Consider the following 24,751-nt stretch of genomic DNA (forward strand, 5'->3'; position numbering starts at 1 on the left):
CCCTGAACTTTGAAAGCCCTGCATACAAAATACTGTTAAATTTATTTATGGAATGCAAAAGAAAAACCTGGGTTAACGTGGCTGTGTTGCCCTCAACCTAGCCAAGCAGGATTTCAGCAAGTATTGTTCTACAAAAGAAAAAATAGGAGGTTATGATCAAAAACAACTCCTCCTTTTACTGGAGGAGTCCTGAAAGTCATAGGAAGCACGATTTTTAGTAGAAGCATCACATACAACCTTTTCATTACAAGGGAGATTTTTATCTAGCCTAAACTGGAAAAAACAAGACAGTGATTTAGTGAGCCCTGCTGGCAATGGTATCTTAATGTTATCTACAATGACTGACAGCTTGCCCAGGTAAAGGAACAGAAACTTGCAGGAGACTCTTCAAAGCAAAGACCTTCTTAAGGAAAGTTTCCCAAAGGCCAATTTTATGGTGCAGCCACGAGCTACTGTAAAAGACAATAACCAACTGATTCCCTGAATATTCCAGAAGCGACAAGCAGAAAAGGAGAAGTACTGCCTCCCCACTAAATTCCACTTCCACAGTAGCAACAGTGTTCACGGCATCAACCTCTGCTAGGACTTTTTGGCCAGGTTGCTTTGCGGAACAATAGAGCTCAGGTTCCAAAAGCAGCTATGGCATTAGCAGTGCAGTAAGGTGCTACAACGAGGAATCAGGAAACTCAGTTTCCATCTCTGCTTCTGACTCACTGGCTAATCAGGAGCAGCCCCGTATCACGACAGTGATGCCCCGCTTCCTGCCCTTGACGGTCTGTCTTCAGAACAGGGACTAACTTTTCCCGTGTACCAGTGCAGCACTGAGTACTACAGAGAACATTAACAATCTCAACATTGTGACAGTGAAAAAAATAATCCCAAACTACAGAAATAATGGCAAAGCAATAAACACAGACAAGTGGTGACAGCGTACTAAACTATTAAGTGTATTATACCTATTATTTGGGACACAAAATGAAAAATTCTAGCAGGAAAGGAAAATAGTTTACCATCAAAACAGCCTATATGAGAATTAAGGTTCAGTACACAAACACGTTTTAGATTTCAAAAGAACTCTAAACATGCTCCAGGTTGCCCTTATTGAACCAATTTGATTCCCTTCCACCCCTAAAACAAACGTTCCATAAATGAGAAGTAATACTGAAACTACAACAAGCAGCTAAAACTTTTTCCATTTATTACTTTGTTACAAGATTTGCTATTTTGGATATATATGTGCAAATTAAAATACAAAGGGCAAGTCAAATGACAAGATTATGTTCTACTGGAAATTTGTCAGCTTAAGTAATACTTCGCTCTATAATATTTATCATCCTTACTACAAGCGTGCATTATTCCTCCCAGTTCTACCCGGAATGGGCTGAACTTGTGAACAGAAAATAAACAAGGACTGTGACATGATACTGCTATTTCACTTCTGTGTAAAAATGGTAACACTGGTTCCCAGTTTTCTGAAGCAGATAAATCTCTAGCAAAACCAACCAAACAAAAAACAACCAACCCCAAGAAAACCACAACCCTCCCCAAAAAGCACGTCTCAAAGGCAACTGATTGTTGAGACTGTCTTCGTACTAACCGCATTCATCTAGCAAGTTCCATGCAATTCCTCACTGTCAGTCAGTCAAAACACCTTCAGGAGCTTAAATATTTTCAGTGCTGATTTAAGCATTCACACAGTAGGATGGAAGCTATTTAAACTTCTGCACACATTGATATTAAAACCTGCCTTAGGCTCACTGCCCATAATTTGCTATAAATTTACAAAACAAACAGTACTGTAGGTAAAAAGTCCTGGTGATGCTAGAAATATTTCATCATTAATATCTTAAATACAAATAGCAACATTCAAGTCTCATTCTACTATAAATATGGCTTGGTTTGTATTTAAACACAATAAGCTTAGAGAGCCATCATCCTCTTCAAGAGTGTTAATAAATTGTTCTCAACTCAACCTTAAAGTAGTATCTTTTTTAGGATCAGCTATCCAAAACAAGTAATCGTTGCGTATTTGTTAGTTATGAGATGGTAACCAGCACAAAATTCATTCTCCTAGCTGAACTGATTGGTACGAATGAAGAACGGTAAGTACTGATTTGTATGTCTTGTCTACATGAGGATTTTATTACAAAGTGGATTAGGGCAGGGATTTTAAAGCACAGTAAGTCTTCTGTACATCTAGCTTAATTATTTGAAGTAGATAAAACTAAACCACATAAAAGAAATTGTTGCCAAACAATAATGTTGTTCACAGGCAAGAAGTGTGGCATAGCAATTCCAGGCTTCCGTGCCACAAGGATGATGGCACACGTGCAAGAAGCACGGCTTCATCAAAGGTGTTTGTGTCTTTTTTTTTAAATGTAGTCCTGTATCATTTTTTCAAAACATAAATCAAGACTCAACAGGTATGGATTATGGTACAATGCATTAGAATGCAAAGCTATTACCCAGGACTTCATTGTGCCATTTATTAGCTGTTTCCAAACCTTTCATTTCCTTGTGGAAGTACATTTTCTTCTGCTTGCCAGCAATGGACTTTTCCCTATATTACCCTGAGAGAGTGAGAAACAACATGTTTTTTCTCATTCGTTGCCATATTCTTAAACTGGACTTGTATATTGGAGGGAAGTGTAAGTAAAGTGTTATACTAGAAAATCAGCACAGGCTGAGAACACAGTGCCTTCAATACATTCTGCAAGTGCAAGTCCATATTAGCATTTTCCTTCACTATTTTCTTAATAACAAGATTATATGCTCTTAAAACCCTGTTTAGAACTGAAAGACCAGTTCCCAAACCCTTTATTTTTTAATGAGATAAATATAAAATGATAATCCTCCTTAACGTTTGAACACTTGCTGTTCAACACAACTACAGGAAGAAAAACTGTACTTTCAGTACTTCTTTGTCTTTACTTAAACACTACCAGCTTACAGCGCGGTCTTCTAAAATTAGCCAACGTAAATTCTGAATGTATGAGAAATCAGTACAACCCCAGTAAGAACAGCATGGGAAAAGAAGAACAGAAGAGTGATGAGTAGTATCAAGCATCTCATTGTAACCTTGATTTTTGGAACTGTGCAATAACCCACATTCGATAAGGTTTCCAGCGATGATAACATTAAGACGACAGCATACATACACAGGTTTTACAGATGTTCCCTTCATATAAAGCCCACTTCTGAAGCACAGAAATCACCCAGCGAAGCCTTACAGATGCCGCCTACAGATAAAATAGTTGCACTTTACCTACTCTGGCACTGAACAGCTCCTCATAAACACCACAGACTTCCTACATCCTATTCACTCTTGACAAATAAGCAATTAGTGACAAGCCTTCAAGATGACTGGCTAATAATTACATCATTGTATGCTTTCATTCCACTGAAATGAAAGACCAAGTTTGGACAATAAGTAAACAATGAACTCCATTAGGAAATATCTTTATTTTCTCCTTTAACTGTTATCACCTCTAAAGGAGTGTCTGTCTGCTTTTGTTCAGCTTTTTTGGTTTGTTTTGTTGGGTTTTTTAATATACAGGTCCACTCTAACATAAGCTTAAATAATTGCTTACATCACAGTGGTAATACATGTACAAATAGAAAAAAAATTACAGTAATGATTTCTTCTCCATAATTAATCATTTCCATGACACAGTAGTTAACCAAATGTCTTTCATAAATTTTCTTTGATAACAAGTGCAGAATGATTTAAACAGGGAGTTGTTGAAATATAGAGTTCATGAAATAAAACAGAGAAGCGATTGAATGCAACATATAGTGCAAACATATTATTGAAGGTCAACCTTATTGACATAGGTGCAGCTGCAAAAAAACCAAACCAGAACAACTCCAGGTCTTAATTTGTTTAAGAAACCAATAACCATTCTAGGAAAGCTTCGTAGCCATACATCTCATTCATTTCTTTAAGAGCTGTTAAGTTTAAAGGTATTTGCTTTAAAAAGAGTGTGATTTGCATATATGCTAAGACAATTCTACATTACTTGGCACTGCAATGAGTGCCCACAGACATAAGAGGATCCTTCACGTTAGAAAGAACTGAATTCGTAAATACCGGTAATATTCCTCCTCTGGATACACCTAGACAAACAAGAATAAAGTGAAATACGTACCAGCTTCAGGAAATAAACCTTGTTTTTAACAAGAACGTGTATTTGCACTGCTTGGATTCAGTAAATGCACTTGAAGGCTGCTGATTTATATCAATTGGTTTGAAGTTAAGGTTTAGATGGGATTAAAGCATATCAGGGTGTGAAAATTTGCAATTTAAGATATCTGCAGGAGGATCAAAGGTTTGTGTACAAATAGTACTAACATTTTTCAAGGAAAAAAGTAGTGAAAATTATTGATATGTATGAATTAGAGACCACTAACAACTTCAGCTAGCTTTGTACCTTGTGTAGGAGCATACACAGCCTAACTTAAAAAATATTTTAATACACATTCTGCATATACTGCTCACACTAGATGACAGAGAAGACGTGTTAAGCCTACCTTTATTTTTCTGATAAAAACTGTAATAGTAAACTACTTTGAAGAGGAAGAATTTTGAGACATTATAGTTAAAATGAGTATCTTAATTGCTTTAAAAGATCTTTAAATAGTGGCAAATCAGCAGTTTTCAACTATTACATGGCATATAACTTAGATGAGCTCACCTCAGATATTCTCAAGCATCTTAACAAGCAGATATATTGTTTCAGTAGTGGAATCTAACCACTGTCGTGTCACCATAGCATATAACAACATTTCCTTTGCTCTCCATTCAAAAAATAGGATACAATTTTGACCATGAAATGCACAAAGGGCATCAAGAGTTATGTTAGAGAAATTTCTATTCCAGTACAAAAATAAAAGACTCAGGGTAAGACAGAAATGTTTCAGAAATTAAATTAATCTGAAATCCTTATTCAAAACTTTGGAAGCAGGAAACTTCATGATATCATTAGAAATGTCAAAAAGAACCCGTTGGAATTTTTTTCCAATAAATCAACATTAAAATTACCTGTATGTATTACCTCGATACAAGAAACATCACTGAAATAAATTCAATAGTTTGTTCAGATACCAAGTATCTGAAAGTAATCTCATTATAAGGAAAATACATAAATAATTTCACTCCTGGTCATGACTGGAGAATTAGAAACTATGGAGAATTCTACTTGTCAGACAAAGTGAATAGGGGATACGGAAACACAGACAGGACCACTGCTACAACTCCAGGAGCAGCACACCATGCACTTTAGAGGAAAGCTCAAGGACAATTGCTAAATTCAAGATTAAGACTAACTTCACGCTCTTGGTATCCACTCTGCAACACAGAGTGAAGTCTGGCTGGTGCTGTTCCCACAAAAGCTGGCGCAAAAAAGTGCAAGTTCAGTGACAGGTCTGGACTACTCATTTCTTCATTTTAGCAGCTTTTCATCCTACAGCATTCTTGGTGTGTGATATGCGCAACAACAGGACAAACTCAGAGACAGCCCAAGTTGGAAGCTGCAGAGTGGCATAAATCTAATTAAGTCTCAGTGGTAAGACTAAAGGAATGTAAATTAGAACCAGATACACATCAGCTTCCTCATGCAAGTTGCACTGAATCAGACTTCCTCTGGATTCTCTAAATCCAGCCCAACATTCCTACCCTGTGGAACTCAAAATCAAACTAGAGTCTTAGGCAATAGTTAACAAAAAATAATGCATTTAAGCTTGAAAAATTGAGAATACATAATCAAAATATATATAAATATTTTAGCCAGAAGAAAATAGGTTAAGCTTTTGCCTTTTCTACAATTATATGAGTTAGTTTACAAGAGAAATCCTCCATGCCAAAGTCACAGTTGAAATTATTTCCTCAATGACTTCCACTGCTGTTCATTTTACCAATAATAGTCAATAACTGTAGCAAGCAACCAAATCATCCAACTGCAGCGGGATCAGTAAAAACTTGGTACTTCTCCAGCAGCAAGGTGAACATGAAAGAACAGCAAAACCAATATTCATTATAAAGCTAAGAGCCAGTAATACAGAAGAGCTCATAGGAGTATGAAACCCTCACTTTACAAACTTCTGAAAGAGCAAGCTACTGATATCTTGACTGTTTGAATATACTCAAAAATTCTGGGACTTGTTGTCCAAATACACTGTGTGTGTTTACTTTGCAATTACTTTAGTAAGTTAATTAGCAACAGCAGTAATTCAATTCTTTTACTCATCATTCAAGGCAATTACTTTTCAAAAAATCTATGAAGAATAAAGGAACAAAGATCAAAAGAAGAAAAGCTGAATTCATCTTAAACAGTGATTTTATGCACAGAAGCCACACACAAAGCAGTTTGAAATCCAAAATACCATTTTTCTAGTTAGCATCTATTCAGGTTGATCCCCAAGATGCACACACTTCCTGAGAGCTTATGCTACTCAGAACAAAACTGACAATGGCATTTATTACTAAGCATGCAGGTAACAATCTCATCTACAAAGCAGCACTGCAATTTGGCAGAATTGAAAATATTATTTTAACCTTAGTTAACCCATCTTAAACACTTATTGTGAATGTTGGAAGCAAAAATATTACCCAAATGATTGGCGACATGAGCCTCTGTGGCTGCCACTGACATCATTTACAATGACAACATCCTGTACCCATCTTTTACTAGCAGTAAAAGGAAAATGAACCACTCATTATTAATGGTAACAGTCTACCTTCTAGGATTTTTAAAAACTGAAAAGGAATCTTTGCAACCCATTCATGCTCACCCAGTTATGTGTTCTTAAATGAGAACAGGTCTAACCAATATTATTAGGGAGTGTGAGTTCTCAAATCAGCCTCAGTTTGACAGCAGTTCCATTACAACTTTTTGTCTACTAACAACGCAAATGCAATTGGGAAAAGAGGGCACCTTTATATGAATTAAGTACATTTTCAAAATCACAGGAATGATTCTCTCTTGCATACTAATCAATTTAAATGCAACGTATTGGTTTTGCACCTGAGGAAGATGACCTATTAAGGGCCTCTGAAGACATTTTTCTACATGTCTTAGATTCAGTAAAATGCAAAGATCGGATAATGCCAGCTTCTAGGCTGATATCTAGTGCAAACTTACAGCATCTGAATCCAACAAAGCAGAGAACTAAGCTTCAGACTTACGTTTCTCATCATCAGCATGTACTAGAGATGCTGCTCTCGACAAAACATCCAATGGAGTCTCCATTCCTCTCTGGATCCTGGAAAATTCAGAGTCAAAGTTTCAAAGAGTAAACTCACAGAGTCCTTAGCAGACCACACTAGGTGGTGTGCCACTTGTTCATAGCATACACACATCAGGTTTGACAGAAGGAAGTAGTAATAACCAACAAGAACATGACAGCAGAAAGAATCAAAAATCCAGGTTTCTGCTGCTCTCCATGTTATACCAGCGCAGGATTTGTTAAAACTAAGTCATTGCTGAAAACAAGGAAACACTGGAATTAGCTTTCCCACCAACTACTCATCCAAAACAAACCAGTAGACTAAATTCTCAAGCACTTTACTGATGACCACTGCTCATGTATGTTGCAACAGGGTTATCTGCTATATGTTGTGGTTTTGCCTCCCACATGCCAGCCTTCCATCCCAATAAATAGCTGCTTGAGACAATATCCAAAGATGCAGCTCATCTGAAGTGAAGATGACAGCTGGCAGACCTACACGAGCATAAGATTGCTTTAGATCCACAGTCTTCAATAAACTCCATACTCCCCTATGCCCAAAGTAGAATTACCCAAAGCTTATAGACCATGAAGACATTTTCTTACTCATGAACATATAGTCAAACAGTAGGCATGTGTATATATAACAATCCAGAAAACTGTAACTTGTATAATCATAATCACACCTCAGTACCTGCTTTTCCCCCTCTACAACACATAATTCCCATCCATGAAAAATCAACCCCATCACATAAAAATGCACATTTCAGCAATATACTAAGCAACACTCTCCCATTAAAAAAAATAAATTATATTAGAGCTTACATGAACCTCTCAATGTTTCACATGAATGGCTTCAAAACTAAAAAAGAAGTTCTAATATGAACTTCCAAAAGATAAGAAAGGGAAAGGAAGGGAGTAACATGTTGTCAAGACGCTTTTGTTAAAAGGCCAACAACTTGCATGTGTTTTTAAATAAGAAGGCAACAGCATAGACAGAACTGTTAAAAGAAATGGAGAAAGAGAAAACCCAGGACTGCTAACAATTCCATTGTTTTTTTCCCCTGCAAAACTAGCATGCTATTCTGTCACAAGAACTGTTTACTGTAACTAACTTTACAGTGTGATTAAAAAAAAAAAAGGTAGTGGCAACTACAGAAATCTCAAACACATGTACACAGACTTAACAACAAGCATATGTTTGGGAAGCAGTTTCCTCAACTTTGCACTATAAATAATAAACCTCGCTATCCTTCCTCCCTCTTCCTAAATAATGTCAAAGACTTTAAAACTAATCGAAGATTTTAAAGCATAAGAGAAAGGATTTTTAAAGTATTTTTAAGTTTCAAAAATATATTTTCAATAAAGAACGAAATCCAGCCTTGTTTCCATAGAACTATGCAAGAAAATGAGACATACTTGAAATAACTAAGTATAGTGCTTGAGGATAAAAACATGCATTCTCCCTCTGTGTCAGAATCGGCTTTTGCTCAAGAACAGTATTTTAACTGAACTTATAAAACCAGTTAACTCCTCCTTCTAAAGACGGTACATGTGGGCAAGAGGTTTTAGAAAACAAGATTCTGTCTTCATTTAATATTTCTTTATATCACGTTCAGCCACACTCTTCCAAATCAAAGATTTGAAGAAGACTAAAGAAGCTTTCAGCATCGTTCCACTTTGAACCCTTAGACCTTGATGCTTGGTTTCTTTCCTGCTTTTTGTTTTCTTGGAGTTTAAAATAGCACTGCTTTATTTCTCCCGAGACTGTTGCTTACTGACCCTCTCACAGAAATTCCTCTAACAGAGTGAAAAATCACTTAAAAAAAAGATTAAAATATATCTGATCAGATGATGCAGCTACATCAAACTGATGGCTAACTCATGATTTAGCAAAAATCAGCTTTGCCCTAAATTTCAAAGACAGTCATACAAAGCTTTTTGGTCAACTCTTTAGAAAAAAACTCTTGATAAAGAACAACGCAAAGGATATTAAGATACGTTTTATTGAAAACAAATTGCTGTTTTCTTTAAGTTTTTCAGTAATTTTCGAATAATGGGAGTAGCAGATGCCCAATCCCTTTCCGGAACATGCTCCTAGTAAGAGAATTAGCTGGTGACAGAAGTCCACATTGAGAGAAGGAAACAGGAACCAAGTCTTAATTCTGTTCAGGAAATTAGACACTTTAAAAACAACTTCACTAAAACTGGCCTCAATATAGTTTTGTAGCTTTGGATATTATTAAAGTTCATATCATGGGAGAGCTGCAGAAGTGTTTCTCTAGCAGTTAAGGTCTTGTGAAGAATGTTGTGTCCATTCAAGAGCTTCTTTGAAAGGATGCTGTTAATACCGAGATCTGCAAATTCCAGGGTGCAATATCATATATGCTGCGATTTTTTAAACATGCTGCACACATTTACAGTTATAAAAATTACCTAAATCCCTAAATTAAACTAACAAGTTGGGGATAACAGTTCAGGAAAGAAAGGTTGCCTACAAGAATGAGAGAGGAGGAATCTTCTTTCAGTTCAAAGCTTGAAAACCTAATCCCATCTGGGCAAGGGCAGCAACTGCTACGGCTACTCCCAGGCAGCCTTGAGAGAACAGCCCGGTCATCCTCTGAAGGAGTCATGTCTCAGAAATGAAAGAATAGTTCAGTTTCCAGGGTTCTGACAAAAAAAGCCAGTTAAAAAGCAGTCTTCTGATAAAAGCCAGCTAATTCTCTGTGTGACACAGAAACTTATCTATGCAGCAGAAACTAACCTGAATCAAAGCTGAATTTTTATAATCCCCGTCAAAACCCAACTCGCTAGCAGCCTATGTGCAAGTACTGCTCTATACCCAGATCTTGTAAGGGAAAACAAGTGACTAGCAAAATACAAGTACACAAACTTAACTTTCTCTGGATGGATCTGATTTAAACACTACGGAAACATTTTCATGAGTATCTTACTGGTTACAAAATATTAACTGTTAGTTTTAAAGAGACACAAGCCAGAACCACTTCTACAAGAGTTCAAGATGTTTTTATCTACCCTAATTTCAAATATTAGTTTAATGTCTTAGTCCTTTCATTTATCAGTTACTGCTTCCACTCAACATTCCCCTAGACTGCCATCTCACCTATACAGCAGCTAAGAAACATTCTGAAAAACAGTAAAAACCTAGAATGTAAAATCATAAAGATACAATGTCTGAAAGACAAAGAAGTTACTAAACACTGATCCACTAGTAAGGTTTTTATGCAACACTTGAAGAACACAACACCCATCAGTGTAACGAAACAGCACATTATTTTCCCTTGCCTTTTCAAGCTTTTGCAGATTCCATGAACATATGGAGTACTCTCAGCTTAGCAAATGCCTGTTAACAGTTTTTTTGAAGAATATAGAGAAATTAAAGCGTTTGAAAACAAACATTTAAATGATTTCATGGATTTATACAGCACCTTCCATGCATCATGGAAAGCACATGGGGAAAACCCCTGAAGTTGCTTGTTTGAAACTTAAGTAAACAGGCAGCAGAGAAACAGGCACTAGAGACTAACTACAGACAGAACAATGGGACACTTATTCAGTTCCACGAAAGTTATTATTCACAGTGGTGTATGTGAGGAAAGACCTGAAATAAAAAGGGGAACTTTATATTTGATTTTAAAAGTAAGGGGAATAGCGAAGGGAGAGAAAGGAAAGAGAAATGAGAAAGATTATGTTTGCAGCAGTAATCTCCGTTATGGAGATAAGATGGCTTTTATCTAGAACAGATCTTAACTAGTAAGCGAAGTAGCAAGTTAGACGACAGAAACAAGGAAAAAATTGGGTGATGAGAACAAAAGGCCCGTACAAAAGACATGCTGTGCAGATAAGAAAAATCAGAAGAATTTAGACTTAGTTTGGACATGAAGATCTAAAGAGAGGTCACAGTCAAAAAGATACTTGGATTACAGGTCTGACTGACAAAGAGAAGAGCAGCACAGCCAACAGCCATAGCAAACACGTTAATAAGAAACATTCGAAAGCAGACACTAGTAAGAGGTCTTTCTCAAACTTGGTGAGTGTGAACTAGAGATAAACATCTACACGATGCTAACTAAGGAGAGAGAAAGGCTGAACCTTTCAGTGACGTAGAGAAAAGTCTGGTACTTGAATTCATATGTCTGGTGAAATTACAGAGAGAAGGTTGGAAGGAGAAGTAGTGGATTAGTAAACAAAGCCCATTATAACAACGAAAAAGCGAGACAAGAGCGACAAGACACTCAAGAAACAATCAAGAGTGAGGACTGAAGTGAAGTAAGACTAGATAAACACAAGTATAGGGAAAACAAGATTAATTGAAGAGCATGGTCAAACAGGTCAAAAGCAGCTGACATCCCGGAAGGCACAGGCACAGCACCTCCCAGTCAAATTCAGAACCAGACCTACCTAGAGCAAGAGACTCCGGCTGATTCTAGTGGAAGAAAGCTAAACTGAAGAGGAAATCCAGACACCACTTATCAGCACAATCAATAAGTCTACAGAGGAAAAGAAGATAAAGCAGCAGTTTGATGCAAACTAGGTCAACATCTTTTATTTTCTAAGATAGGAGAGAGTAAAGCATATTTGTACTGTGAATGAGAATAGTGACAAGCACATTGTATTCAATATGTGTCCTCAATAGCCACAATACGTTTAAATTCCTTCAACTGCACTTAGATCAGAGCTTCTACTTGTGAATCCATAAATCCCATGTTAATATACCCATGCAAAACGTTAACTGTAAGCACTCAGTTTAGATTGTGATTACCACGTAACACCAATCATCCTTCTGCATTTATGACTCTCAGTCTTCAGAGTGAGTTCAGGCTACCTGGCCAAAGGAATCACAGAAATACCACTTTTTTTTAAAAAATATATTAATTCGGTACTTTGGGGTTGTTTTTTTGGGATTTGTTGGGGTTTTTTTTTACCATGCTTGTTTTTGCATGTGGAAAATGTGTTTGAGCAGGAAAATCTTCAAAGAGAAACAACAATTTAGCTTATCACACAGAAAATTATAAGCTTAAAGCAAAGCTTTGCCATTTTACCTTGTGCTGTTTTCTTGTTGCATAAATCCTCCTTAACAAGGTAACATTCTAAAAAGAAAGCTATTAGCAGCAGTATCTGAATTAAAAGCTAACAAACGTAAGAAATTAAAGGTGGAAAAGTCTAACCTGACCATGTCTTACATCCACAAGATCACTCAGTCCACCCTATATGCTACGCGTTCTGCTGCAAACGTATTATGAAATGTCTAACCACAGCAAAAGGAGCTGAACCAAAACTACCTTTTATAATTAAAGACTTTCAAATCTATCTGAAAACAAATTAATCTTCTCAGTGTCTCCATATTGCATTAGTTATCAAAGCTATGTACATTTAAACAAGAACCTCCTGACACTTTATAACGTGAATGTGCTTCTTCAGTTAACATGCCCCAAAGGTCTGTATCAATGATTTTCAACCCGTTTTAGCTACTAGCCAGATTTTACACTATCAGACTGCCAGATCTACCCCTTTCAGCACCACTTCTGGGTGCTCACCACTTCGGCACTGGCCTAATTCCTACTGTAAGGCGGGTATAAAAGCTACGCGGTAGCATTCATCGCACCATGTCACTACTGAGCAGAGATAAGGAAGGCTGGCAACACAGCATCCTGCACGGAAACCCCCGGTCCCCATTCCCACGATGTGCCTCGGAGATGCGGGTGATTCAGCAACAACTGTTTCAGCCCAGTAGTTTGCTTCAAAAGCAATACCAATGTACAGCACAGACACACCCAAATTCTACCAGGAGCCTAACGGACCAGACCTGTGTTTTATTCGTGACTGAAAGTAGTTCTTGTAACTGATCCCAAAAAGCCTCCTAGCCTGACGCCAAGTATCAAGATTATAACTGGCGTATAACAAGAAGAGAGACGTAGGGAATTTAAGCAAAACACACTCTACGTTAGAAATACTCTCAGAAGTAGGCAGATAGGAAAATACAAATAAATGCCAAGAAGTTTGGAGAACAGCCTTAAAAAAAAGTTTATATATTTTTGAGGCAGATTGCTGCCAGATTTTATACAGTTTTGGATCTGAGGGTTCTTAATATCATTGCCTGCAAAGAGAACTTCACTCGTGTTTCACAACCTACAGTTTGTTCCTCTACCTGGAATACTCTTTAAACAACTCCCTATTCTAAAGTTAGAGACAATCTAATCAGAAAAATTATCCTGCAGGGATCCTGGAGCTCTTGATCAGGAGTTAGTCCTCTCTGGTTTAATTAAAAACCATCCATTATTTCTTGTTCCCGATAATCCTGAAGCACCAACGGAGTAAAAGGGAAGTGAGCTGGCTTCGTGGTTTCTCAAATATCAGCAGAAACGGTTGTTAAATTCCCATTCATTGCACTTTCAGAAAAGGGGTGCACCGGTATCATGTGCAGTCAGCTTGACTCAGAAAATTAATTACTACTGATTACATCTAGGAAACAAAGCCAGCTTGACTGAACAGACTGAAATTGCACTGCTACAGATTAAATAAAAAAATCTCTACAAATGGAATATACTAGAGGCAGAGTTAAAACCCTTAACGGTGCCCTTCGGACTCATTCCAGAAGATTTTCACCACAGGACCCTCTGCTACTGATGAAATTCCAGGGATTTTCTCTGTAAGAAAAGTACACTCTCTCGAAGCCAAGGTGTGAATTTAAGATGGCAGTCAAAACACTCCCCGCCTGGTCCTACTGCTCTCAAATAACTTTCCGGATAGGAACTTACGTCAGGATATTTCCTAACAGTTAACTTTCGCATCCTTCGCCATAACCTGTGCCGCTCTCGAGCCGCAGAGGCTCCAGCCAGCGACTCTCTCCAGCTCTCCAGGCAGGAGGAGCCCGAGGGCACCGCACCGACAGCAGCAGCTGTCCCTCACCCGGGCCAACACCCCCGCCCGCGGCGGTACCCAGCCCTGCCGCCCGCCCGGAGAGCTGCCCCGTTCCCCTTCGCCAGGGGAGCGGGCCCCGGAGAGCTCGGAAACCCCCGCGGTAGCGGGACGGCTCGGTTCGGTTCCTCCCCTTCCTAAGAGCCCCGCGGCGGGGGCTGAGGCGGTTCTACCCGGCCGCGGCTGACCTGCCGCCCGGCCCGCCGCGGTTCCCTCAGGGCGACAGCTGGGGAGGCTCGGCTCCGCCGCCCGCTCCCGCGGCCCGGCCCAGGGAAAGTCCCGCAGCGCCAAGGACGAGACGGGGGCTGCCCCGTCCCGTCAGGGCGGCGGCGTCCCGCCCGTCAGCGCCCCTGAGGCGACACTCCCCTCAGCCCCCCCCCGCGGCCGTCCCGGGCCCCAGCGCCGCCAGCGTCAGGCTGCGGAGAGCGAAGGACGGGCTGCTCAGCGCAGAGGGGCCGGCCGCCCCCGCCCGGGGCCCACCGCAGCCGCGGGGGCACCTGTCCCCTTCCTCCCGCCCCGAACTTTCCACCCGGCCACAGGCCGGGCTCCGCTCCGCGGCCAGACCCCCGGGGCCGCCCGGCCGCAGGGGCCGCCCCCCCGCTCACTCACCAGCGTGCTCCCGGGCGGGCGGGCGGCAGCGGCGTGGCTGGGGCGCCCGGCGAGCGGCTCGCTGCAGCGGCCGAGGGAGGAGAGGGCAGGGGAGCGGGCCGGGGGCGGAGGGCCGCTTGTTTACTCCCGGGCCGGGGCGGCGAGCCCGGGAGCGGAGCGGAGCAGGCGCGGCGAGCCCCGGCGCCGCTGGCCCCGGCGCCGCTCGCTGCACGGGCCCGGGGAGGAATCCCAGGAATGATGGAATTCTCCTCCTAGCAGGTGGGGAGCGCGGAGCGGCCCCATTGGCTAGGCCCAGCTATGAGGTCAGCATAATTAGGGTAATGAGGCGCTGACATCATATCCTCGCAGGTAGGGAGAGCGCGGCGCAGGCGGCGAGGAGGAAGCGGGAGCCGCGCCGAGCCAGGCCCCGCCCCGCCCGGAGGAGGCGCGTCCTCCGCGCACAAAGCGGCCCGGGCCGGCCCCGCGCTGCTGGCCGGCGGGGGAACGGCTGGAGCTGCCCGGGGGCCGCGGAAAGGCTGCAACCGCTGCCCGGGGTCAGGAGGAGTTCACCCTGCCCGCTGGTGGAGAGCCCGGCCAGGCGGGCAGCGTTGCAGGAGAAATAAATCGAGAAACTGCCCCTACGGCCGTCTGCCTAGAGACGGGAAAGCAGGTAGCAAGGAAGAAGGCTGTTTGTTGCGGGTTGCCTAATCGACTCTTAACGAGACTTTAAAAAGCTTATCTAGAACTAAGGGAAAACAGTAAGCAAGTTTCTTTAAAAATGGGTTTGCTTTGCTGTTAAGGCAGAAATACACCAAATGCGTTTCAAATTAAAATGCACCATCATTCAGCATCTGAACTGGCTTAATAAACACACAATTCAAATACGCACACATGACAAAAAGCAAGCTTTTCGGATTCTAAGGTAGCTTGCTACAAACAGGTGGGAGGATGAGGCACACTCTTGTCCACATATCTGATACGATTAGAAGATACTAGGTCTGAACAGATCTGGCATTTTATTTCCTGTTTACTGCTAGTACTCCTGAAGTGTACTTTTACAAAATCCCTTCTTGCATTTGATGTGACTCATTCGGCCACCTGAGGAAACAGCCAAAAGTCAAATGTGTGAAACTACAGCTCGGCTATCACAGAGGTCAGCAGAAGGCTCTCCTACACTGTCATTTCCAGAGTACGAGCTCCCATTTACCATTACAAAAAGTCTGAAAGTTTGCCAGTAGCCTGAATGATCCCGTCCCTCAAAACCAGATTACTGTGAAAAGCCACGAACACAACTGCTCAACTGCTCTCACACTCCCTGCACCTCCCTGCCACTTGAATACCAGCGCATCCTCAGTCATTTCCATTGACTCGCAGCAGCATTCATTCCAAGTTTCACATTTTCAAGACTCAATCTTGCTAAAGTATTTTGCTTGTTTTGAGTAATTTAATGAAATTAAACTGTCAGCTTGTACATATGAAAACCACTTCTCAGAAGCTGAGCTAAGGCTTTACCAATGTACCCTGAAGAACCTGGTAATGCTGTTCTCTGCAACAGGCATTTTAGCTTGCAGAAATTAATTAGTAGGAAGATATAGGAAATCACTGTATTCATGTTCTGTTGCCCACTGTTGATATCAGTCATCTTCTGGAGAATTCGGTCCCATAATGTTACATTTTACCTTCACAAATGCCACAAGGAACTGAGGTGGCTTCAGATGGCTCTTTGCAAAAGGAGTCCATTGCAAAAGGAAAGAAAGGGACAAGAAGTCAACCTGAGCCCCACCGCAAGAAGCAGCCTTAGGGTTGCAGATTTGTGGTGGAACCTGCAAAGAGCACAGGGCAACAGAAATACAGTGCATCTTGGTACAATTCTGATCGTGGTATTTCTCCTATTCAGCTCCTCCACCCTTCTCTCAACACAACAGCTGTAGATGCTAATAAATGCATATGTAAATATATGGCAGAACAACTGTATCTATTCTCAAGGAAAAAAAGTACCAAGTACACAGCAAGGTTTATTTTAGATCCTGAAACTGGGACTTATGTATGAAATAGCGGAGGGAACACAGCTCCCACGTTTACCCAGAGGTGCAGCCAAAGCAGGAGCCCAGCCAAGGGGCGTGGGAGGCTGCACAGAAGGGATCGGCTGGGGATGAATCCACACACCCTGCATTCTGATTCCTTGAAAGATTCTGAGGCCGTGAAGGGTCTCTGCTGTTCAATTCCAATTTAAAAAAAATCTACCAAAATCATGCAATAACAACTGATATTGAAGTATTTTCATATCCTTGCAAGGACAGGTCATGGGATCTCAGGGCCATCAAAAGCTAGCCAAAAACGCATTCCAAACACTAAATGAAATCCAGATTGAGACTCAACACACTTAGTGTATCTAATAGAAAGATTTTGGTTGCTAAAAAACTGAAAGGCATATAGTCTGTTAACAACCATGAGCATTATTTTATACATTTCTTAAACTCTTCATCTGAGACATTTATAACAATATATGGTAATATTTCTATATTTTTAAAAGTTGATATTGTATTAATAGACTACTGGAAAATATTTTCGTTACCAGCAAGCAGAACAGGAGTCTGATGATCTAATATTTGGAAAAAATGGTAGTCAAAATAGTAATGTAATAATTATTTGAGGAAAAAAAATAAGAATACCAGACAAGAAAAATACTATGAAATATGAAAAACAAAACCACAGGCACTGACATCTGAAATACGCATTGGTACATATCATGAGAATGAATTGCTGCAGACTAATTACAAACCTTTTTAATATGTATCTTCAACAAAAAAGGTATGCCACTCCTGTTTATAACTGCTGGAGGGGAAGAGGTAGGAAGCATTTCTTTGTTTAAGGAGACAGAGCTCCTGGGATGAGGAGGAGCTTGAGAAAGTAGACGTCAAAACAGCTTTTGATCCTTTGGATATGCTATTACAGCTCCCAGCAAAAGTTTTAGAACAGGATATTTATTAAACATCTAAAGATTCCGAGGGAACATCACCTTTCTGGGAACGATGACCCTGTGCATTCCTGTACAAACGCTGCTCATACAGACAGACTTCTCCACAAAAGTTAGGTGTCAAAGTTTGCTAAAACAAAAAAAAAAAAAATGAAGTGCAAATTGTCAAACATTTGAACTCTTCGAAACCAAATCTGAGCAGCTAACACATCATAAGAAAACCTTGTTGAAGCTGCTGAACACAACACATGCTAAAGCTTAGCCAAGCTGTTCAAAAGGCAAATTAGTAAAGCAAAAACAATCTTGTTTGATGAACCATATTTTGGTTTGCTTGGGTGTTAAAATTCATCTTTCATTTCACATGTACTTCATAACTGAATGATATCAAAGGCTCTTTGCTGACTCAGCTACCAGCAAAAACAGTTTGCTGAAACACAAAAACTGATCAAGATAGTTGAGGGTTTGTACCTGAACTAAAACAAAAGCAGTGCTCCGGCCCCAACTCAGGCACCCAGGTAGAACCCCCAAGGTATGATTCAAATGCTGGGACAGACCCCAGTTGCCACTCTGTTCCTTATGTATATTAATCACTGAAAACCCAGTGACATTCTCCGTACCACATAGCCAACGCAACCAATGCGTGAGGGAGCCAGGATTGTGAATGACCCTGCATCTCAGCTGTAGCAGTCTCGGCAATATCTCGTAACTTTGCTGCTGTGGAGGATGCTTGTCAAGCAAAGATTTGCTACCCTGAATTTGTGTAACAGCCCGCATCCCCGGGGCCCACTGAACATGCTGTAGAACAATGTGCAGTTTCACATAAAGACCAATATTTCACGAGCAACAAGAGCTGCCAGGTCATTCCTGGGTACCTTAAATTTCTTTGAACAGTTACCACTGTTTCACAGCTTAAGATTTTTTTGATTTTTCTTTTTTAAATATAGAGGAGGGAAAGGACCTGAAAGCAGAAAGAGGGAAAAAAAGGTATTCTATCAAGTGCAGTTGCACTCTACAGGGAGATCTAATGGTCTAATTCTGCAGGCCCTACTCAACCATTAATCTTGTAATTATTATTGAAATTAACCCTGACATCTGTTCCATGACCAACTAAGAAAATAAAACATTACCACTATAATAACAGTTGGTTAAAAACGCCTTGGGCAAGTATCTCCCTACATGTGGGCCACAGCAGTGATATGCCTTGCTATTGTGAAAGACTTCAGCGTTAACTAGACACGGATATTCCATGTGGAAAGGGGCTACAGCCTGCTCCGTTAAACTATTTTCAAGTGATTTCAGCTTGTGAGACTAGCAGCAGGGGGCACGTGTTTTGTGTCGCTTCCATCAACATTAAAAGTGTAAAGCTACAGAGAGGGTTCTTTTTTCTTTAGGTGCCCATCTAAGGAAGTGATTTGCCAGCCGGCATTCACTGCATGTAAAAAGAGGAATTTATCGGAGTTCTTCCAATTTCTTACTGCAATCTCACTTTTGTTTTTCAAACAGTAGCAATACAGATACTTCTGTTACAACAGATAGAACTCATGAAGTTATTACCTTAAGTTTGAGGAGAAGCCCAAGATATACTAAACTCTGCGCAAAGATGATTAAGTTTGTGCCAGAAGCAAACAGTTTCCAAAGCTATCACAAAACACAGGCTATTTGTCACAGGCTTAATAAGCCTAATATTGCTTCACAATATCTGTCAGTATGCTTACAATGCATACCTCCATCTATCCACATCTTCTTTTAATAAAATAGGTTAATTCTGCACCAAATGACAGCAGCTTTTAAAATCATATCTCAAAATACATTTTATCAAAACCAAATTACATAGCCTCACAAACATCTTTTCTTCAACGTTAACACTGCTGAACTCTGAATCTAAAACTCTTCCCTGCAAAAATCTCGATTCATTTGCACTACACCTTACATAAAAACAAACCCAAATTCAAAACACTGTAGCACATAAGATTTGAAAAGACACTTTAAATTTTTTTTGAAGATAATTTATTATTTCATCAGACCATAACATGTTAAATTGCAGTAATTCCAGACAGACAAGTTGATCCAAACTGTAAGTTGATGGAGACGGTTATTTATTACCTGCTTCAAGACAAAGCTTGCCCTCTTCATAATTGTCTGCCCCATCATCCAAAGGAAGATTAAAAGAGACAGTATAATTTCAGCTGGAGCAGGGTCATAACAACAGCATAATCTTCAAGCAAACAATGAGATACTTTCAGAGTCAAACAAATATGAACACCACTAACTCTGTTCTTTCAGAACATTTAACCACAGGTACTTTTTGCTTGCTTTGTTCTAGAGAAGAGGAAGATTCTACTCTGTGGAGGTTCCCATAAGATGAAGACAGACAAGATAACTGAGCAAAAAAAAAAAAAAAAGCATCAGATAAAGGAGTGTGAGATTAACAAATTAACAGCACCCTGTGGCCATAACCCACTGGTTTTAATTTGTTAACATTTTGTTAAACACCAATAAAGTGACCACAGCTGGTTCACATCAAAACTCTGAATGACAAAATCAGTATAAACGAAAGGTCAGCATAATCAGTGATACACAGATGTAGGTCAATATTCAGAGTAACCTATTTATTACACATTTTTTTCCTGATTCTGCCCCTTTTCTTGTGCAGTAAACACACTGATGTAATAGATTGAACTCCCTATTAGATTTGTATCTTAACTTTCACATAGGACAAGAAAAACTGCAGTGCAACTGTGATCATTAAAATCATGAACAGCTTGCAGTTCATGATTGGATGTGAAATTATTTTAAGAGTTTACCTACTAACTCATTGTAAGCTACATAATTTACATACATTTCAAGGCTGTAAGAACAGGTTATTTAGTCACCAGAATTTCTTCTAAACCCAAGACACCAGCAATAGGTCACTGGACAAAAATAACATGCCTACCTAAAGGAACTGGGCACCAAAAGACTGCCTAAAGCACTTCTGAATATGCCCACCTATCAGCTCAGAGACGTGTAAGGGAATCGCAATGATGTTAGCCACGTTTGTTGGATGAGAATACCTGCACCAGCTTTAATACTGTTTCTACGTGCAAACTGTATAGCTCTTATGGACTGATCTTGGCAATTACTGAGGACTTTTGATCCTTTGGATACCAGCCAGCAATTTCTAGACTAACGTCAGTTATCTCACCAGGACAAGTGGGCTTCCTCGTCAGGTTTCCCCAATGTGCCCATATCACTGTGATTTCACCCCAGCACAGCCTGGCCCCTGCAGTTACTGGCTTTGTCAGGGACAGGAACAGGGCTGGAAACAAGGCAGCAGTGCTAATACAAGTAAAACATCAGACAGCGAGCAGATCATTTTAGTCATCAACTCAGGAGGGTAGAAGAGTTTGGTGTTCTGGGAGGTTTTGTTGGTTTTAATACTAGTAACACATTTTCATTTTTACATTGGAAAGAGAATCCTGCTGAAATTAATCACAAATAAACCAGACAAGGAACAGAGGAGACACATTCTTTAAAGAACAAAAAGTAAAGCAGAAGAAAACAGATGCTTTACTTTAAAAGCACCTATGCAAGTACCACCTTTAAATTTAATTCACTTTAAAATGTTGTAAGAATTTAAAGCACAATGATGTAGTTTCATCATCTACTGTTGTCTGTACAAATGCACCTTCAAACTGTCAAATTGCTACTGACTCAGTCTTCTACTTGGCAATCTTCCTATCCAAGGATGCGGGGTCAAAATTAGCCATGAGCATGCAGAATGTGCACAATCACCTAGGATGTATGCCCCAATACCAGACTCAGGAGGCAATGGAGTGGAAAAAAAAAAAAAAAAAAAAGAAGAGATTGGCTCGATTCTATTGTGAAAATAATCTGGTTTTAAAAAGTCCTGCCCCAGACTGTCATGCCAAAGCACTGCGATACCATCATGAGACAAACATGGGCAGGCTGCTTTCTATCAGCTCTTCCCCCTCTCCTGCACTACTTCTTGAAGCATTCTAAGAAGCTGCTAACATCTTGGCTCTCACTGCTGTCTTGTACAGGGAGTGAGCCAGACAGTTTATCACTGCGTAAGAGCCAGACAACTTGAGGATGGCAGCATTAAAAGAAAAAAACAAAACCACAAACAAAAAAACCACTGAATGCCCCCTTCTCATGCTTCACTACTAATTTTAAAATAGGAGATTTTGAAAAACTTTGGCAGGAGGCAGAGATTAAAAAAATAATCCACTGTGTGGGAACACAACCTTGCAAGTTTACCAAGTATACCATAGAACTAGATAGATTCCATGTAAGAGAAGTAATACAGATTAATTCAATAAAGCCAAAATGAGATACTTAACTATTTACCTAGCTTGTTTAATTGAATAGCAAAGATATCTTGAAGGTCTCGCGGTACCACAAAGGCAAGTGAAGGAACCAAAAGAGAGAGGGTTATGGTTTTGGTTGGTTGGTTTGTTTTTTCCCCTAAAGACAGTCCCTTATGGTTGCAGACTCCTAAGAATCAAATTGTATTCAAATTTAAAACCAGGAAGAGCCCTCTACTGCCATTACCCTTGCATGAAGTTTCAGTCAGATCAGAATATTAGTCTTTGCAGCTGCATGACTTCCATTTTCTCAGAAAAAGTGCATAAATATTGTCAAAATAGCCATCCACCATTAATGAAAAGGTTTGGGGAGAACAGTGAATTCTGAAAGCAAAAATGACATGCAAGTTCTTAGAGTAAAGATGTAACTGAAATATGTCGAGTTTTTATGAATAATTTCAGAATCTATAGTCTGAAGCTTCCTGTTCATGTACTAAAACTTAATCCATTTCTTAACATTTCTGATTTAACAAGTCTGAGTAAGAGGTTAAAACATGCAAGAGTAAAATGATTACAGCCTCTCCCTAAAGCAGTCATTAAGTTCAGGATCAGTTAGCAGCTGTGCTGTAGATTTTTATCTAGAAAAACAGGTAAATAAGGTCACTGCAAAATTTTATAAAACCACAGTATTAAAAGTGACAGAGCAGCTGTTCACTCAAACGAAAAATACACCAGAAAATAGCTGTGCAAAAGTAACTTCTCTTCTTCCTGCAGTAGATAATACAAAGAGAATTCATTTTCTACACATTCAGAATATATGGCCAGCAGCAGTGAATTTGAAAATGAAGACTGCTTTGTCCTCTGTGAACACCTTACCCATGAAAAACTATCAGACACACACTGCCCTGACATTCTGACCTTCAAAGCATATTTCAATTTCAATTCTATTTTTAAATTAATTGCTGGGAAAAGGCATGAGTCACAACCCTGCTTGGATCCCCCTCTACTGGACACTCACCAAGTGCTATGTTTATTCTAAAGTTTCCCAAGTCAGAACAGGCTCTACCATTACCTCCTCAATGAATTTAAAGAACCTGGACCTTGCAGTGCAGTCCCATAAGCCACCCAGCAATACTGGCCCCCATATCCACCTTTATCTGCCCAGTTTGGCAAAGATGTTCGTTGGAAACATCAGGAAGCTATGGGATACTGTGAAGTCCCGCTCTCCGATAGAAAGGAACCACACGGGTTCAGCTGTATGCTACCTAGAGGCACCTTGTTTATGATACAGTTGCAGCTGCTACTCTCCATCTGTTAGTCAAATTCACTGGCATTGAAGGTCAACCAGATCTAAAGAGAAATCTCACTGAAGCACAGGTGAGAAAGTCTCTGCAGTTGAAACAAAGTCAGGTGCATTCCATACAGCCTGTGTCTGAAGGATCATATAGCCAGCCACCTGGAGGAACTCACTACTCAAATTCTTGGGGAAAGGGGAAACAAGCAAGCGGATACAGAACAGATCTTACACACATCAGTGGAGGAGGTCAGCATCCTGCATGGTATGGTTTTATGCAGTCCCCAAATCTTAAGTCAGGAGGAGCCAAACTGCTAATCAAATGGGTTGCTCACAACAGTAGGCAAGTTAACAAAGGGGCGCAATACTGCAATTGAAGACTGTAAAGAGAAACAGAAACCAGAATCTATGGTCATGTATCCAGTCAAATTTTGATTTCCCATTTATCCTGTGTCATCCATTTTCTCCACTCTGAAGCACGAGATAGAGTTACATGCTTCACTGGCGCTGTCAATCTCAGAGCCAGCTAGGCCCATGCTGCTGACTCACCTGTGGAAACCCTTAGTAGTTTGATTGGGTCCAGGCTCTTCATTACAAAGAAGCCTTTTAAGACATCAAGAAGTAAATCATCTGCCTGGTTGCCTTTAAAGAAAGCGCTGTTACACAGGAAAAGAGGGGATGGAGCATGAAACAATATTCACGGTGGAACAGCCAAAGCAGAAAAGAGGGATGTCTGAAGAATGGAATGAAAGACTTGAGAATTAAGTCAAGGACAGAAACAATAAAGCAATAAGGCAGTATGGAAACGGAGCAGGAAGGTATAAACAGGAAAGTTACAAACGGCATGAAAAGCTAAAGTGACTATTTTTTGTGAAAGAACACACATACCTCATTATGACAAAGAGCTAGTAACATATTCCCATGTAGTAACTTCCCGTGCAACAATCACTAGTTATTTTAGTGGATTACAGCTGTACGACCATAAGAAATCATTTCCATATACTGTTGAGGAACTTCAAAAGCAACTAACAAGTCTGAAATCAATCTCTCTTCTCTTAAAAGTTTTACATAGCAAAACGTTGTAACAACTGCATAAAGTATTTTATATTAACAATAGAGAGGAGTTCAGACTGTAAGCTGCTCAAGGCTATGATTCATTCATGGCGCTCTGCCAAAAAAATAAATACGTTCAAGACCAACGGCCTCAAGGGGAAAGGTAGGCCACTTTTTTAAAAAGCACAGAGATAAATGATTTACAGAACAGAATACAGTTTAAGATTTCAGCCTATATGGATGATGAGGAAGGACTTTCTTACGTCTCACAAAGATTTACTGCGCAGACTTGAATATTGGCAGCGTATCAACAGATGGAGTAAACTAGGAACTATTAAACTGGGATTTGCAAAACTCTCTCCAAAGAGC

At 40.1% G+C, this 24,751-nt stretch overlaps 1 protein-coding gene across 1 annotated transcript in view; it reads right to left on the reverse strand.

Annotated features, from left to right (window-relative positions):
- VGLL4 (vestigial like family member 4) overlaps positions 1-14,827 on the reverse strand; it is an 89,976-nt gene extending 75,149 nt beyond the window's left edge. Inside the window, exons 1-2 of the mRNA XM_054838793.1 lie at positions 14,773-14,827; positions 7,184-7,260 (exon numbers count right to left, since the gene is read on the reverse strand). Coding sequence (XP_054694768.1) covers positions 7,184-7,247 — 64 coding nt within the window. The 5' untranslated portion in view covers positions 7,248-7,260; positions 14,773-14,827. The remainder of the gene's footprint in view (positions 1-7,183; positions 7,261-14,772) is intronic.
- Between the last annotated feature and the right edge of the window lie 9,924 nt (positions 14,828-24,751).

Source organism: Grus americana, chromosome 11, assembly GCF_028858705.1.
Source record: "Grus americana isolate bGruAme1 chromosome 11, bGruAme1.mat, whole genome shotgun sequence".
Taxonomy (NCBI): Eukaryota; Metazoa; Chordata; class Aves; order Gruiformes; family Gruidae; genus Grus; species Grus americana.